Source organism: Pan paniscus, chromosome 2 (assembly GCF_029289425.2).
Source record: "Pan paniscus chromosome 2, NHGRI_mPanPan1-v2.0_pri, whole genome shotgun sequence".
NCBI classification, from domain to species: domain Eukaryota; kingdom Metazoa; phylum Chordata; class Mammalia; order Primates; family Hominidae; genus Pan; species Pan paniscus.
Genome location: NC_085926.1, coordinates 15,190,545 through 15,206,166, shown reverse-complemented (window position 1 = coordinate 15,206,166; position 15,622 = coordinate 15,190,545). Strand labels below are relative to the sequence as shown.

At 40.0% G+C, this 15,622-nt stretch overlaps 1 protein-coding gene across 5 annotated transcripts in view; it reads right to left on the bottom strand.

Annotated features, from left to right (window-relative positions):
• Positions 1 to 15,264, bottom strand: part of CAPN7 (calpain 7) — a 46,083-nt gene extending 30,819 nt beyond the window's left edge. For 4 of the 5 annotated variants that reach the window (XM_063602192.1, XM_063602193.1, XM_034955894.3 and 1 more), the window contains exons 1-5: positions 14,887 to 15,257; positions 9,265 to 9,373; positions 3,889 to 4,046; positions 2,932 to 2,999; positions 491 to 691 (exon numbers count right to left, since the gene is read on the bottom strand). In XM_063602192.1, the coding sequence (XP_063458262.1) occupies positions 491 to 691; positions 2,932 to 2,999; positions 3,889 to 4,046; positions 9,265 to 9,373; positions 14,887 to 14,988 (638 nt within the window). In that variant the 5' untranslated portion in view covers positions 14,989 to 15,257. Of the gene's footprint in view, positions 1 to 490; positions 692 to 2,931; positions 3,000 to 3,888; positions 4,047 to 9,264; positions 9,374 to 14,886 lie in introns of all 5 variants that reach the window. The other variant, XM_003826216.5, reaches the window with a different exon arrangement.
• Between the last annotated feature and the right edge of the window lie 358 nt (positions 15,265 to 15,622).

Below are 15,622 nucleotides of genomic sequence, written 5' to 3'. Positions count from 1 at the left end.
TGCCTGTAATCCCAATACTTTGGGAGGCCGAGGTGGGCGAATCACCTGAGGTCAGGAGCTCGAGACCAGCCTGGCCAACATTATGAAACCCTGTCTCTACTAACAAAAAAAAAAAAAAAAAAAAATTAGTCAGATGTGGTGGCGCACACCTGTAGTCCCAGCTACTTGGGAGGCTGAGGCAGGAAAATCGCTTGAGCCCAGGAGGCAGAGGTTGCAGTGAGCCAAGATCGCACCACTGCACTCCAGCCTGAACAACAGAGTGAGACTCTTTCTCAAAAAATACAAATGAAAATAATAAAATAAAATAAAATATATCAGAACTAAAATTTTAACTATTTCAAGTTGTGACTACATGATGATATAATTACATAATAACAGCACAATACACTATAGGAGAAATCTGAATACAATTCAGCAAACCTAATGAAAATAAAATTCTGCATTCATGTTAACAAAATTCTTCATTACAATTAATTGTAAACTTATTTACCTGAGTACTTCTATTTCTTCTGCTGTGTATCTCTGTCCTTGTGCATCACATGACTGAGGACTTATAAATGACTGAGGTCTTTCAAGGAAGGGATTAGTGCCCAGTGGAAAATGTGCTCTCACTGGAGGTGGCTTTGGCTTAACATTTGTTGAACTGATTTTGCCAACTGGCTTGGTCAAAGGCTCACTCAGCGCTTCTGCTCTATAACAGAGAGGAACAAACAACTGTTCTAGTTTTTCTACTCACATTTAAGCTTTTCAGGAAACAAAATTTACTTGAAGAACCAGTCAAGCATCCCTAATGTAAAATTAGTATATAAAATTCTTACATACTAATCAACATTTCACTACTTCAGCTACTTCCAAAGATAAGCATCTTTTACAAACAATATTCTATTGACAACATTAATTGAGCACTTACATAATCAGACACCATACAAGGTAAGGTAAGTGGTATAAAAGAACGTATAAAACAATCCCTACCCTTAAGGTACTCATAGTTTTGTAGGGAAAGACAGACAACTGCATCAAAAATAACAGATACTAGGATGAAAGTATTACATGCAAATGAATGTACAACAGAAGTTATTCACTTAATGAATTGCCAAGTGGGGATGAGTTGGAGAAGGGTGCTCTGAACTGATGCTTGAGCTGCAGAGTTGTTCATCTGGGCAGTGAGGAAGCATTCTAAGTAGACAGTCAAGAACATGTACAAACGTGCAGAAGTATGAAACAGCACAATGAATTAAGGTAATTTCTTTTTTAAATTTTTTATTTTTTTTTGAGACGGAGTTTCACTCTGTTGCCCAAGCTAGAGCGTAGTGGCGCAATCTCGGCTCACTGCAACCTCTGCCTTCCGAGTCAAGCGATTCTCCTGCCTCAGCCTTCTGAGTAGCTGGGATTATAGGTGCCTACCACCACGCCTGGCTAATTTTTGTATTTTTAGTAGAGACAGGGTTTCGCCATGTTGGCCAGGCTGGTCTCGAACTCCTGACCTCAGGTGATTCGCCCACCTCAGTCTCCCAAAGTGTTGGGATTACAGGCGTGAGCCACCGTGCCTGGCCAGGTAATTGCAAAAGAATGAATGTTGCCCCTGTGAGAAGTGCAAACAAGAGGCAGCAGGAGATGAGACTAGAGAGGAAAGCAGGGGCTGGATCACAGACAGCCTCACATGATATGCAACAGAATTTTAACTTTGTTCTGTCAAAGAACTAACGAGCTAAAAAATAGAAGTTCTTAACCTGAGGTGCATATATGAGCTTCAGGATTCTTGTGAAAACTCTGAAATTATATGCAAAAAAATTTCATGTACATTTTCCTAGAGAATGGATCCATAAGTTTCAAAAGATCCTCATAGGAGCCCATGGCTATCTCACCCACCCTTTGCTTAGGGTGCACTTGAGAATATTGGATGGGTTAGCCACAGAGGTAATAAAGTCACTTATAATTCTGACAGGTGAAAGAAGTCAAGATAGAGAAGACAACTGTATGTCAAGTGCTCGTATCTTCGTGAATCTGAGGAAACAAACTAAAGTTAGTAGATGACAATGAAAAGGAGGGATGACTATTTTACTTCAGTTAAAAAAAGAAGGGCTTGGGGTGGTACAGTTATCTATCAGGTCAGAGCCTCAAAAGGAGATAATTCATGATATAGGTATAAAAGCAATTTCCACCCTTTCATTTTTTGTGTGTCTACAACACTCTTTCAAGATATATAATTCGCTTATGCAAACTCATTCATTCTTTTAGCAAATATCTACTGAGCACATATTACATGTCAGGCACTCTGCTGGGTACTTGGTTACAGCACTAAATAAAATAGACAAACATCTCTGCCCTCAGAGCTTACATTTGGGGGATGAAGGTTGGAGGGGACACAGACATTAACAACAAATATAATAAGCTAGTAAATCTCACAGACCTCAGAAAATAAGAGCTGTGGGAAAAATACCAGAATAATCAGGTTGCAACTGCTGGGGGAGATTCAATTTTAAACTATGGTTAGGGCAGGCTTCATTGAAAAGTTGACATTTCAGCTAAGAGGTGAAAGAGCTACACACTGTATAATCTGAGGTATGTACATGGCTGAAAGCAAGTTCATGCTCATGTTTTCTATTTTTAGCAGATCTGGAAGGCTCTGTGGAAGTTCTCTTTGAAAGTCTGATATTACATAACAGAAAGGAGGTCCTCCATTGCAAATATCACAGTCCTTTCTGTTCTAAACTAAAATTAAAAACATTTATTGATTTGCTATTTCTTGAGTTTAAAGCAGGGAACTAGAGAGAGGAGGTAAATTCACTAAGAAGTAGAAAGTAGATTTGTTTCAGATGACAGTTAAAAGATGGAGGTTTGTTACTGCAGCCTTTACAACACATTTAGATAAATTTGTTTAAATAACACTAAGTGCCATCCATGGATTAGAACTTGAGAGATCAAACTCACCTGTCTAGTGCCTGTCGAGCCAACTGTTTCAGTTTATTTTGCAGGACTTTATCAGCAGTTTCATAAGACTTAAGAGAAAGAAAGAGACAGACATTTTAAAGCATAATTATTTTTCAATTTGCTTGATCCATATTTCTAAGCAAAAAATTTACAATGCATATTACACTTGTTGAAATTGAGAATAAACAAAGATGACATTAATTTTCATCCTTAAAGGTATCATTTAGAATAGTGTTGAAAATTTGTCACTGAGGTGCACTTTAAAACCACTTATGTGGACAACTGATAACTGGACCAGAACTGTTTGACCATAGTGCTGTGGAACGCTGAGTGGCAGGAACCTCAGAACACTAGCACTCATTTAGTCTCAAGGCACCTACAGAAATCAGGCCAGATGGTCTCTCTGAGCAAAAGTCTCTGCCAAAAAGCCAGTCAGAAAGACATGGGGATACCAGTCTCAACTACTTTACCTCATCCTCCTGTCAAATACACTGCTCTCTTATGCACTAGATGTCCCTTGAAGCTAAGAGTCCCAACCAAGGCTCAGCAGGGAGCAGTAAAAGCCACTCAGCATACAGATTTTACACTGCAAATAAGTAAGGCTCATCCAAACCACTAGCTTATTTTTTAGTGCACGAAACTGAAAAAAGGGGAAGTTTATTCTAAATTAATAGATTTGTGATAATGAATTCTGTAAGTTTATTTTAGTCATAAGAATAGAAACGTTAAAAATAGTTCTTGTAATTTAAGACTCAATACTTTCAAAAGTTTAATAAGATGCAAAAACCCATTATTAGCTTTCTACTCATCATCTTATATTGAGGAGTAGTTGTTACATTTAAAATAATTTTTTTATTCTGTTAAAATTCTTTTATTCAAGGTGTTATGTAAAATTCACTAGCAAGAGAAGAAATGGTTTGGCATAACTCATCAAACGTAATTTGTAGCTATACACACTGTTTTCAGACAGAGATCCACAGCTTCTGTGTACAATTCTATAGCATCTTCAACATTCTCTTTTTCATCTTCATCAAAAGCTTGTGTAACAAGGAAATGAGCACGCTCTAAGTCCAACTGATGTTTTGACTTCAAAGGATCAGCACTCTTTGACTGAACTAGAATAGAAAAAAAAATACGCAGAAGGAGTATTATCTAAATACAGCCAGAAAACACACTATTTTCACTATTTAAGACATTTTTTACCAAAACTCTGTATTCTTCATTTAAAAAACTTAGCAAAGTTAAAAAAAATCCTTAAAAAAGGACAAATTTCCTCCCTTCTTTTTTTTTTTTAGACAGGCTCTTGCTCTGTTGCTCAGGCTAGAGTGCAGTGGCACAATCACAGCTCACTGTAGCCTCTACCTCCTCGGGCTCAAGAGATTCTCCCACCTCAGCCTCCTGGGTAGCTGGGACTACAGGAGTGTACCACCATGCCTGGCTAATTTTTCTCTTTTTTTTTTTTTGTAGAGATGGGGTTTTGCCATGTTGCCCAGGCTGGTCTTGAACTCCCAGGCTCAAGCAATCTGCCAGTTTCAGCCTCCCAAAGTGATGGGATTACAGGTGTGAGCCACTGTGCCCAGCCTTCCTCCCTTCTCTTTTTAATCTTAAGGTCTAAGAAAAAAAAAATCTGCAATTATTTACCACACGATAGACATCAGAGATAAAGAACAGTAAAAAATACACTACTTATTTAAAAAATTATTTCCCTGAATTTCTCTCCCCCACTGGCACTTTCTTCACTTAAAAATTAAAACACAGGCGTTCTCCTCATATGCTCCTCTACCTCAAAAGACAAAACAAAAACTTGGAAATTGCTAAATATTAAAAAATCTATTTTAAGGCAATTAAAACTTTTTTTTCTGCACAGACAAAATTGTGTAATATACTAGGCTCTGATGATAAAGTTCCTGCTTTTTCTATTTACCCTGAGCCTAGAATATGTTATTTTCATTGCTCTTTGAAATAATATTTTCATTTGATTTTAATAAAAAAAAGTATCTATAAGAAACATGTATCCAGAATATATAAAGATCTCTTACAATTCAACAATAAAGACAACCCAGTTAAAAAATGGGCAAAGGATCTGAACAGACATTTCTCCAAAGATGGCATTCAAAAGGTCAAATGGCACATAAGAAATTGCTGAACATTAGCCATCAAAAAATGCAAAACACAACCACAATGAGATGACACCTTATGCCCACTAGGATGGCTAAAATCAAAAAGACAATAACAAGTGTTAGGATGTGAAGGACTTGGAACCCAGATACATTGCTGGTGGAACTGTGAAATGATGTAGCCACTCTGGAAAACAATTTGGCAGTTCCTCAAAAAGTTCAACATGGAGCTACATCCTATGACACAGCAGTTCCACTTCTGGGTGGAATTCCAAGAGAATTGAGAAAACATGTCTATGCAAAAATCTGTACATGAATTTTTTTTTTTTTTTGAGACAGAATCTCACTCTGTCACCCAAGTTGGAGTGCAGTGGTGCGATCTCAGCTCACTGCAACCTCCACTTCCTGGGTTTTCAAGCAATTCTTGTGCCTCAGCCTCCCAAGTAGCTGGGACTACATGTGTGCACCATCATGCCTGGCCAATTTTTGTATTTTTAGTAGAGACAGGGTTTCACCCTGTTGGCCAGGCTAGTCTCAAACTGCTGGCCTCAAGTGATCTGTCTGCCTTGGCCTCCCAAAGTGCTGGGATTACAGGCATGAGCCACTGCGTGTACATGAATGTTCTTAACTGCATTACTTATAACAGCCAAAAGGTGTAAACAACCCAAATGTCTCCAAAAACTAATGAATGGATAAACAAAATGCAGCACATCAAAACAATGAAATATTACTCAGCCATAAAAAGCAATGAAGTATTGATACAACCTACAACATGGAAAAATCTTGCAAACATTAAACTCAGTGAAAGAAGCCACATGGCAAAAGGGCCATGTTTTGGATGATTCCATTTGTATGAAATATCCACAATAGGCAAATCCATAGAAACAACAAGATTAATGGTGGCTAGGGGGAGGGAGGAATGGGGATTGACTGCTAATGGGTAAGAGGTTTCTCTTGGGGTGATGAAAACATTCTAAAATTAGATAGTGGGGATGACTGCACAACTCTGGGAATAGGCTAAAAACACCTGAATTATATACTTTAAGAGGGTGAATTTTATGATATGGAAATTGTATCTCGCTAAACTTGCTATTTAAGAAAAGTCTGAGATTTTGTTAGTTCTTTAAAGTTACGTGTTTTGTTTTGTTTTGTTTTTTATTTAAATACACGGTCTCACTAGGTTGCCCAGGCTGGCCTTAAACTCTTAAACTACTGGGCTCAAGTGACCCTTCTGCCTTAGCCTCCCAAGTGGCTGGAACTACAGGCACTCACCACTGTGCCCAGTTTGTGCTGATGTTTTCAAAACTTTAGCCTTCTTAAATGCCTCTCTGAAGTATATACTAATTCCATTGATGAAAAAGATATCAAAGCTCAAAAATGTTGAAATATCTAGCCCAGTGTTTCTCAGCCTGGCATTACTGACATTTTGGGCTGGATAATTCTTTGTTGTGGGAGACTTTTTAGCAACAGCCTTGGCCTCTACCCAGCTAAATCCCAGAAGCATATTCCTTGCCACCCAGCAGCGTGAAAACCAAAAACTTCTCCAGAAATTGCCAAATGTCCCCTGGGGGGCAAATTGCTTTCTACTGAGACCCATTGATCTAGTCTAAGATTTCACAGCTACAAGTGAAAGGGTAGAGACTCAACAGGGATCTTTTAATTCCAAGTCTTGAACTCTGTACTACGACGGTTAATTTTACTTTTTATTTTTCGAGACAGGGTCTTACTCTGTCATCCAGGCTGAGGGCAGTGGTGTAATCACGGGTCAGGGCAGCCTCAACCTCCTGGGCTCAAGCAATCTTCCTGCCTCAACCTCTGAGGAGCTGGGACTACAGGCACACACCACCATGCCCAGCAAATTTTTTCAATTTTTGTAGGGGTGAGGTCTATGTTGCCTAGGCTGATCTTGAACTCCTAGATTCAAGGGATTCTCCTGCCTCAGCTTCCCAAAGTGCTAGGATTACAGGCATGAGCCACTGTGCCGGCCTACACTGGTTAATTTTAAATTATGTTACCTTTCCCCACCCCAAAATCAACTCTCTCTCAGGATTCTCTTAACTGTCAGCAGACTATCTTGTTTTAAAACTTAGGGTTCCTAACAGGATTTTTATTTGAAAAAGGACTTTTCTGATTAAAATAATGAATAAGAAAATCCTTTAAATTGTCTAGAGATTATACTCCATTTCTTCAACAAAAGCAGAAAGAAGTTGGTAAAACAAGCTATGTTATGCTTTAAAAATCCTTTTTAAGGCCAGGCATGGTGGCTCACGCCTGTAATCCCAGCACTTTGGGAGGCCGAGGCGGGTGGATCACGAGGTCAGGAGATCGAGACCATCCTGGCTAACACGGTGAAATCCTGTCTCTACTAAAAATACAAAAAATCAGCTGGGTGTGGTGGCAGGCGCCTGTTGTCCCAGCTACTGGGGAGGCTGCGGCAGGAGAATGGCGTGAACCCCGGAGGCGGAACTTGGCAGTGAGCTGAGATCGCACCACTGCACTCCAGCCTGGAAGACAGAGCGAGACTCCATCTCAAAAAAAAAAAAAAAAAATCCTTTTTGAACTTTATTTCACTGGCAAGTCTTTATTCTTCAAGAGATTGGGGTGTCTCATTTGATGCTTGAATATCACATACATATCAATGTTTAGAATTTATTTCCCAAAAATCACATGTAAGTTTTTAGGCTTAGCTGTATTTGATATAAAGTAAGAATAATTTTTAAAATTCCTTAGAAAAAAATGATTCATATTTAGTTTTTCCAATTGTCACAAGGATTTCAAGGGTTTAAAGAGCAATCTTACTGGAATCAAGACCCTATGGCATAAATGTGCTTGACAGTGTGTACATATGGAAAAGAAAGATGGAAATATACCTTAGGCTGCCAGAGATTCTACTCCTGGAATAATATCACCATATAATCTCTCCTTTCTAGAGCATTCTGCTTTAACATTTAGTCTACCATGCTTCAGAAAGGGGTTTCCATGATAGTGCAATGTTGACACTGTTCTCTCTCCACACCTGATGAAGTCCTCCTGAGGACATGTACTGTCACTTATCTATTACCCTGCACTTACCATAGAGTCCAAACATGTATTCAACACATAGTTATTGAAATGAAGAAAACTATCTATGAAAAAACAGGGAGATCATGGAAGTAAACATGAAAGACTACCTTCCCTACTTCAAAGATAATTTTATTTGAAAACACTGGTTATGAAACAAAGTTCCTAATATTGGGCAGTTAAATTTAAGAACTTCATTTACTTGGCTGGGAAAAGAAAGTTCCTTTGAATTTTATATGATATTTTGAATACATGAATCAATACTTTGTATCAAGTGAGGTTCCAATAACACAGGCAGTACACTTTTCAATACATGAAATTTCTGGGCACTGTATTAAAAGTAAACCGCCTCGTTTTTAAGGGAACTGTCATAACAAGGAATCCAATGATTAAATCTACTTTATCCCAATGATGTTCTTGTAATTGCTCGTATCTACTCAAAATGAGTGGTAGAAAGTTACACAAAGTCCATGAGAATAAATATTCTTCTGCTTGGGGCTTTATCATGCAGCAACAGAAAAAGAGGGTTAAAAAGAATCCCTACAGAAATCAATGTATCTGTAAATACAATGTCAACATCAGTTACCTCTAACAAAACTGTGACCATTAAGACTATATATTTCATTATTGTACCTGTTGTGCTGTTTACAAAAATAAATACAAGTAGTTCCAAGTCTCTGTTTACATGTCACTTTCCCAAGATATGGTTTAAAAGAGTTTAGCAAAGGTCTGAAAGTAGAAGACACCGAAAGAGAAGACACTGTGAACCTACTGCTGAAGTCTGTAAACACTGAAGAGGAACAGTCACTTAATTTTATAAGGAAGAGACGTGACAGATATTTTAAAAGCAGACTTTAACTGAATCCTAATCCTAACTTTGCCAATGATAAATTGTTTGAACATAGGTAATTCACCATCTCTGCACTCTGAGAAATTAGGAAACTGGACTATATTATCTATAAAGTTCCTCTTCAAAGATCTATGACTTATTTCTAAATGACGTTTAAAGAGGTGATTACCAAAAGTGGAATGAGCAGCAACAGAGTGAGCATCAAGATTCAAAGATAAAAATGAAGAAGAGAAACAAACATAGGGGGAAAGACGTGATGGGAGAAAAGAAAAAATAGAGTGACAAGTTTAGTAGTCCTTTACTAACCTGCTGAATGTAGAGCTTGAACTCTTTCCAGATACTCAGTTATTTTTTCTTGAATATTTTCTAGGCTTGATCCTGCCATCTCAGCATAAATTAAGGCTTGTGCAGCTTCCTAAAAATGAAAGAATTCAAAGGAATCCAATAGATGTATTACAACTTGAATTTTCTTTATCGCATTCTCATTCAATATTGGTTTCCATGAATGACAAAACAAGAATGTCTTTAAATTATTATTAATAGTAATTTTTTTCATAAAGTAGTTATACAATCTTCCAATGTTTTCTTCAGTATTCAATGTTCTCAATTTTCTTTTACTTTTCTTTTTTGAGACAGAGTTTTGCTCTGTCACCCAGGCTGGAGTGCAGTGGTGCGATCTCAGCTCAGCTCAACCTCCCCAGGTTCAAGTGATTCTTGTGCCTCAGCCTCCCGAGTAGCTGGGACTATAGGTGTACAACACCATACCTGGTTAATTTTTGCATTTTTAGTAGAGATTGGGTTCTGCCATGTTGGCCAGGCTGGTCTTGAACTCCTGGCCTCAAGTGATCTGCCCACCTCGGCCTCCCAAAGTGCTGGGATTACAGGCATGAGCCACCACACCTGGCCCAAACGATACTTTTTTTTTTTTTTTTGCTTTTTCAAAGATAGAGTCAGAATTAGGTGCTAAAAGCCACAGGACACGCCCAAACAGGAACTTGAACCCTGGACCCTCACATTAAAAGTCTGATGATGCTCTACCGAAGGAGCTATCCAGGCTCTCTCTCAATTTTAACATATCATTGAAAATTTATGAATTCACGCATGAGGAACTGATTATAAACACTTCTTTAGAATAGCTGCAGTTTACATGTTTTGTTTTCCTTTTTCCTTATGCAATAGATCAGATTTAAAATTATATACCTTGAAAATGTGAACTGATTGCAAGTAATTCACACTCAAAAATAAATGAATTGAGCCTTCAAAGCACTAAAACGAGTAATAACTGCTAAAATAAAATTACCAAGAAAAGATTACAGGAGATTACACAGGTTAAATATCTCACAGTAAAAGGAAAACAGTTTTCTCCACAGAAAATACTGACAAAGGATGACACATTTTAAAGCAGATTTTAGTTGTATAAATTACACTTATTTTAATTTTAAGAAAATCTGGATTCTTCTTCCAGTTATTCCATAACTTCCACGACCAGTTATGCTATGGCTAGAAGGTGGTGTTTCCATTCTCCTCATCACCATTCCAGGAAGGTTACCAATGCTACAACCTAGAAAAGCAAAGACAAATTTCTACAAGTAACAGCACCTTCTCTGCAGTAACCCAAGCGTGTACACTTCATGGGTCATCATGCCTGTTTCCAAAGATGCCATCTACTGAACATCCCTTTTTGAATCCAGTTGTTTGAGCAGGAGTTGTTTCACTGAACCTAACAAAATTAAGAAAAGTGCAGTTTTCAGCCTGGGCAACATGGTGAAACCCTGTCTCTACAAAGTAGTCCCAGCTACTCAGGAGGCTGAGGCAGGAGGATCACCTGAGCCCTGGGAGGTGGAGGCTGCAGTGAGCTGTGATCGGGCCACTGCACTCCAGCCTGGGTGACAGAGTAAGATACTGTCCAAAAAAAAAAAAAAAAAAGGAAGGAAGCAAGGAAGGAAGGAAAAAGTACAGTTTTGACTACAATGAAAATTCAGCCTAAAGGCAGTGGGATAGAAAAGATATGACTTCCTTAGATTCTATAACTCAGATATTTCAGAGGAGGAAAGTATAACTTTACATGTAAACATTAAATATATCTTACATACCATCATTATCTAAATAAATACATTATAACTACACTTAAATCCAATAAACGGAATGTTTTTGATACATGTAAATTATATAAGTATATAATACAAATATATTTCCCCTTCAGTTATCTTGTATGTGATTATTAATTTCCAAATAATTATTGTACTTTTTAAAAAAAGCTATTTTTTTTACTTAGGAGTCTGAGGCAGGAGGACTGCTTGAGGCCAGGAGTTCAAGACTAACTGGGCAACATAGTGAAATCCCCATCTCCGGAAAAAAAAAATTAGCCAGGTATTGTGGTGCACACCTGTAGTCCCAGCTACTCAGGAGGCTGAGGCTGGAAGATTGCTTTAGCCCAGGAGTTTGAGGCTGCAGTGAGTTATGATCTCACCACTGCCCGCCAGCCTGGGTGACAGAATGAGACCCTGTCTCTAAAAAATAAAATAAAGCCAATTTAAAAAATTGCTGGTATCAATTTTATTTTACTCATTTCATTTATATTCAAAACTGACAAGAAAGAAATAGCTTATAGAAAGGACTGGGCAGAAAACACTAAATACTAAACTGATGAAGCTTATATAAATAATTTCTAGATGTACAACCACTTTTTTTGGCTTTCTCAAAGATGAAAAATTCTTCCTGACATGTATGTAAGTCTATAGGAAAACAAGGGGCAGTGCATAGCAGTTTCTTTTGCTTTAATAAAATCTATTTTTATATAGCACTATTTTAACCTGTTATTTGTCAAAGCTATTTCACAAAACACACACAATTTTTCTCTTAAACAATGCCTTGTGAAATTGTCAAAAAAGTCTAAAAGGATTCTGAAATGCACCAAAACTCTCTAAATATAAAGCAGATTATAATAGAATGAGACCTACTGTTAGATAGATCAGAGGATGACCAGAGTTTATAATATTTCATTGTACATTTCAAAACAGCTAGATTAATTCAAATGTTCCTAGCATAAATATTAAGGGAATAATATTCAGTAATAATAGCTGCACAGTTCAGCTGTGAAGTAGTTAAGGTGATGGCTATCCCAAGTATGCTGATTTATCTTTACAAATTATATTAATGTATTAAATTATCACATGTACCCTGAAACTATGTACATTACCTATCAATAAAAAAAGAAAAAAATAGGCCGGGGGCGGTGGCTCATGCCTATAATCCCAGCACTTTGGGAAGTCGAGGCAGGTGGATCACCTGAGGTCGGGAGTTTGAGACCAGCCTGACCAACATGGAGAAACCCGATCTCTACTAAAAATACAAAATTAGCTGGGGGTGGTGGTGCATGCCTGTAATCCCAGCTACTCAGGAGGCTGAGGCAGGAGAATCACTTGAACCCAGGAGGTGGAGGTTGCAGCGAGTCGAGATTGTGCTATTGCACTCCAGCCTGAGCAACAAGAACAAAACTCCGTCTCAAAAAAAAGGAAAAAAGATTATAAAATGAAAGCAACAAAATATTAATCTGAAACAAACCACACTTTATTGATAGCACATACATTTGTGAAAAAAAGTACTACTATTGTACAGTATTATCAAAGTCTGATAATCTTTCTAAAAGAAAAGGTGACACTATCATGAGGACACGGCTCCCTCCAAATCTAGCTAGAGCTAGAGGGGTATATTGCAAATCCTCAGAATTGGAGAGAAGAGAGTGGACCATGGAAGCTCATACCCTTTGATTTAGCAATTCTGTCCCCGGTAATTTATCCCAAAGAAAATTCAGGCAAAAATTTGCACTAGTCATAAGAATTAGTTATAAAGATATGAACTACATCGTTACTTATGATGTTGAAAAAAGAAAATCAACTGAATGCCCAAGAGTCTGTAAATTAATTATAGTACACTGGACAGGCACAGAGGCTCACGCCTGTAATTCCAGCATTTTGGGAGAGTGAGGCAGGAAGATCGCTTGACCCAGGAGTTCAAAACCAGCCTGGGAAACACAGCAAGACTCCATTTCTACAAAAAAAAAAAAAGAAAAATTAGCCAAGTGTGGTTGTGTCTACCTGTAGTCCCACCAACTGGGAGACTGAGGCAGGAGGATTACTTGAGCTTTGCAGTTTGAGGCTGCAATGAGCTATTATTAGTGGGTCACGGCACTCCAGGCTGGGTGACAGGGCAAGACGCTGTCTCTTAAAAAAAAAAAATATGGTACACCCACATAATGAACTACTGTGCAGCTATTACTAAAAACAGTATAAACCAGTTTGTTAAAAAAAAAAAAAGCATATACACATACGCATAAAAAAACACAAAAATATAGTCACACACCACATAACATTTCAGTCAACAACAGACTGAATATATGATAGTGGTCCCCTAAGATTATAATGGAGTTGAAAAATTCCTATTGCCAGGTCATGTCATAGCCATCATAATGTCATAGCACAACACTTTACTCGCATGTCTGTGGTGATGCTGATGTAAACAAACCTACTGGGGTGCCAGTGGTGTAAAAGTCTACCACACACAATAATGTAGAGTACATAATACTTGATAATCAACAACTATGTTACTGGTTTATGTATTTACTATGCTATACTACGTACTGTTAGTATACTCCTTTTATAAAAAAAGTTAACTATAAAACAGTCTCTGACATGTCCTTCAGGAGATATTTCAAGAGACATTGTTATCATAGGAGACGACAGTTTCATTCCTGTTATTGCCCCTGAAGACCTCCCAGTGGGACAAGATTGGAGGTGGAAGACAGTAATATTGATGATCCTGACGAGGTGCAGGCCTAGGCTAACGTGTGCCTTAGTTTTTAACTAAAGAATTAAAAAAAAATGAAACAAAAAACTTACCAAATAAAGATATAAAGAAAATGTTTGTGTAACTGCACAGTAAGTTCGTTTTAAGCTATTACAAAAGAGTTAAAAAGTTAAGAAAATTTAGAAGTTTATAAAGTAAAAGGGTTACGGTAAGCTAAGGTTAATTTATTACTGAAGAAAGAAGATTTAAAAAATTTAGCGTAGCCTAAGGGTACACTGCTTATAAAGTCTACAAGAGTAGAGCAGTGAATGTCCCAGGCCTTCACATTCACTCACCACTACTCACCAACTCAGAGCAACTTCCAGTCCTGCAAGCTCCTTTCGTGGGTAAGTGCCCCACACCGGTGTAGTATTTTTTTTTTATCTTTTATGCTGCATGTTTACTGTACCTTTTCTATGTTTAGATGCACAAATACTTCCCATTGCATGTAACTGCACACACCACTGAGTACAGCAACACGCTGCGCAGGCCTGTAACCTAGGAGCAACAGGCCACGCCATACAGCTTAGGTGTGGAACAGGCTGTACCATTCAGGCTTGTGTAAGCGCTTTCTACGGTGTTCGCACAACAACAAAATGGCCTAAGAACACATTTCTCAGAAAATATCACATCGCTAAGGACGCATGACTGTATGTCAAATGCTATGACAGGAGATGGTTTTTATTCTTTTTAAGTTTATTTAACGAGCATGCATTATTTTGATATATATCACAGGCCATTTCCCGCTAGCTGTAAATCAGAGTCAAGTGACAGCAAGAATTGGCTACTAACTACCCATATCTAACACCTGCCCCCCAAAGCGGCTCAACGGTGGGCATTTGCCAGTCAGGACTACAGGTGGAGGAGCGGCGGCTGCAAGCCGCGACCCAGCCTCCCCGCAGCCTCAGCGTCGGCCTCTGCACTCGGGCTTGCCGCTCCCAACAAGAGGAGGGCCGGGAGGCGGACGAGGGAAAAGCAAAGCCGGGGCCGCTAGCCTCCGCACCCGGATCCCGCCCCTCGGCCGCAGGCCCGGGCCGCATTCCGACTGAGCAACTCCGACCGAAGCGCCGGGCCCGGCCCTACCTTGTAGTAAAACACCGCCTCGGAGTAGCGGCCTTCGTGGTCGCGCTGAACCGCCAGACGGGCGAACTGCACAGCGTCCCGCTCCAGTGCTGTGGCGTCCATGGCGCAGTGGCCCCGCGCCGGGGCAGGGAATGAGGCCCTGACGCAGGACGGTTCTTCGCGGACTGCGGCGGCCCGGCGGCGGCGAGGACTCGGGAGCGCCGCGGAAGGAGCGGCAAAGTTTACTTTGGACGGTGGAGGGAGGAGAGCTCGCCTTCCCGTTGCCGGGCTGGGGCCCACCGCGAAGCCGCGCCCCTCAGCCCACACCCGGCTCGCAGCCCACCCGGCCGCCCCACTTCGCGGCCCTCGCCCCGCCCACCAGCCGCCCCACGCAGGCGCAGCCTGGCCCTCACGAGCTCCTTAGAAGCTGGGGCGGCCGAGGCCAGGCTCGCGGGACTGCGCGGGCTGTGGGCGGGGCCGGGCCCACGCAGGAGCCGGGCCGCGGGGGCGGGGCAAAAAGGCCTGGCGCTGTGCACGTGACCGTCGCGGCGCCCGGGATTGGGCAGCTGAGGGCAGGTGCCACGTCCGAGCTGCCCACACACCGCCTTATGCGTGGCGGTGGCGGTGCAGGGCGAGGCTGTTTTCGTCGACAGTGGGCAGTAGAGGGGTACGCGCCTTACAGATCCTTTCCTCTGTTAAGTGTAAGGGATGGGAGTAAAGAGCTAAGGAAGAATGCCTCCCACCAGCATCTGACACA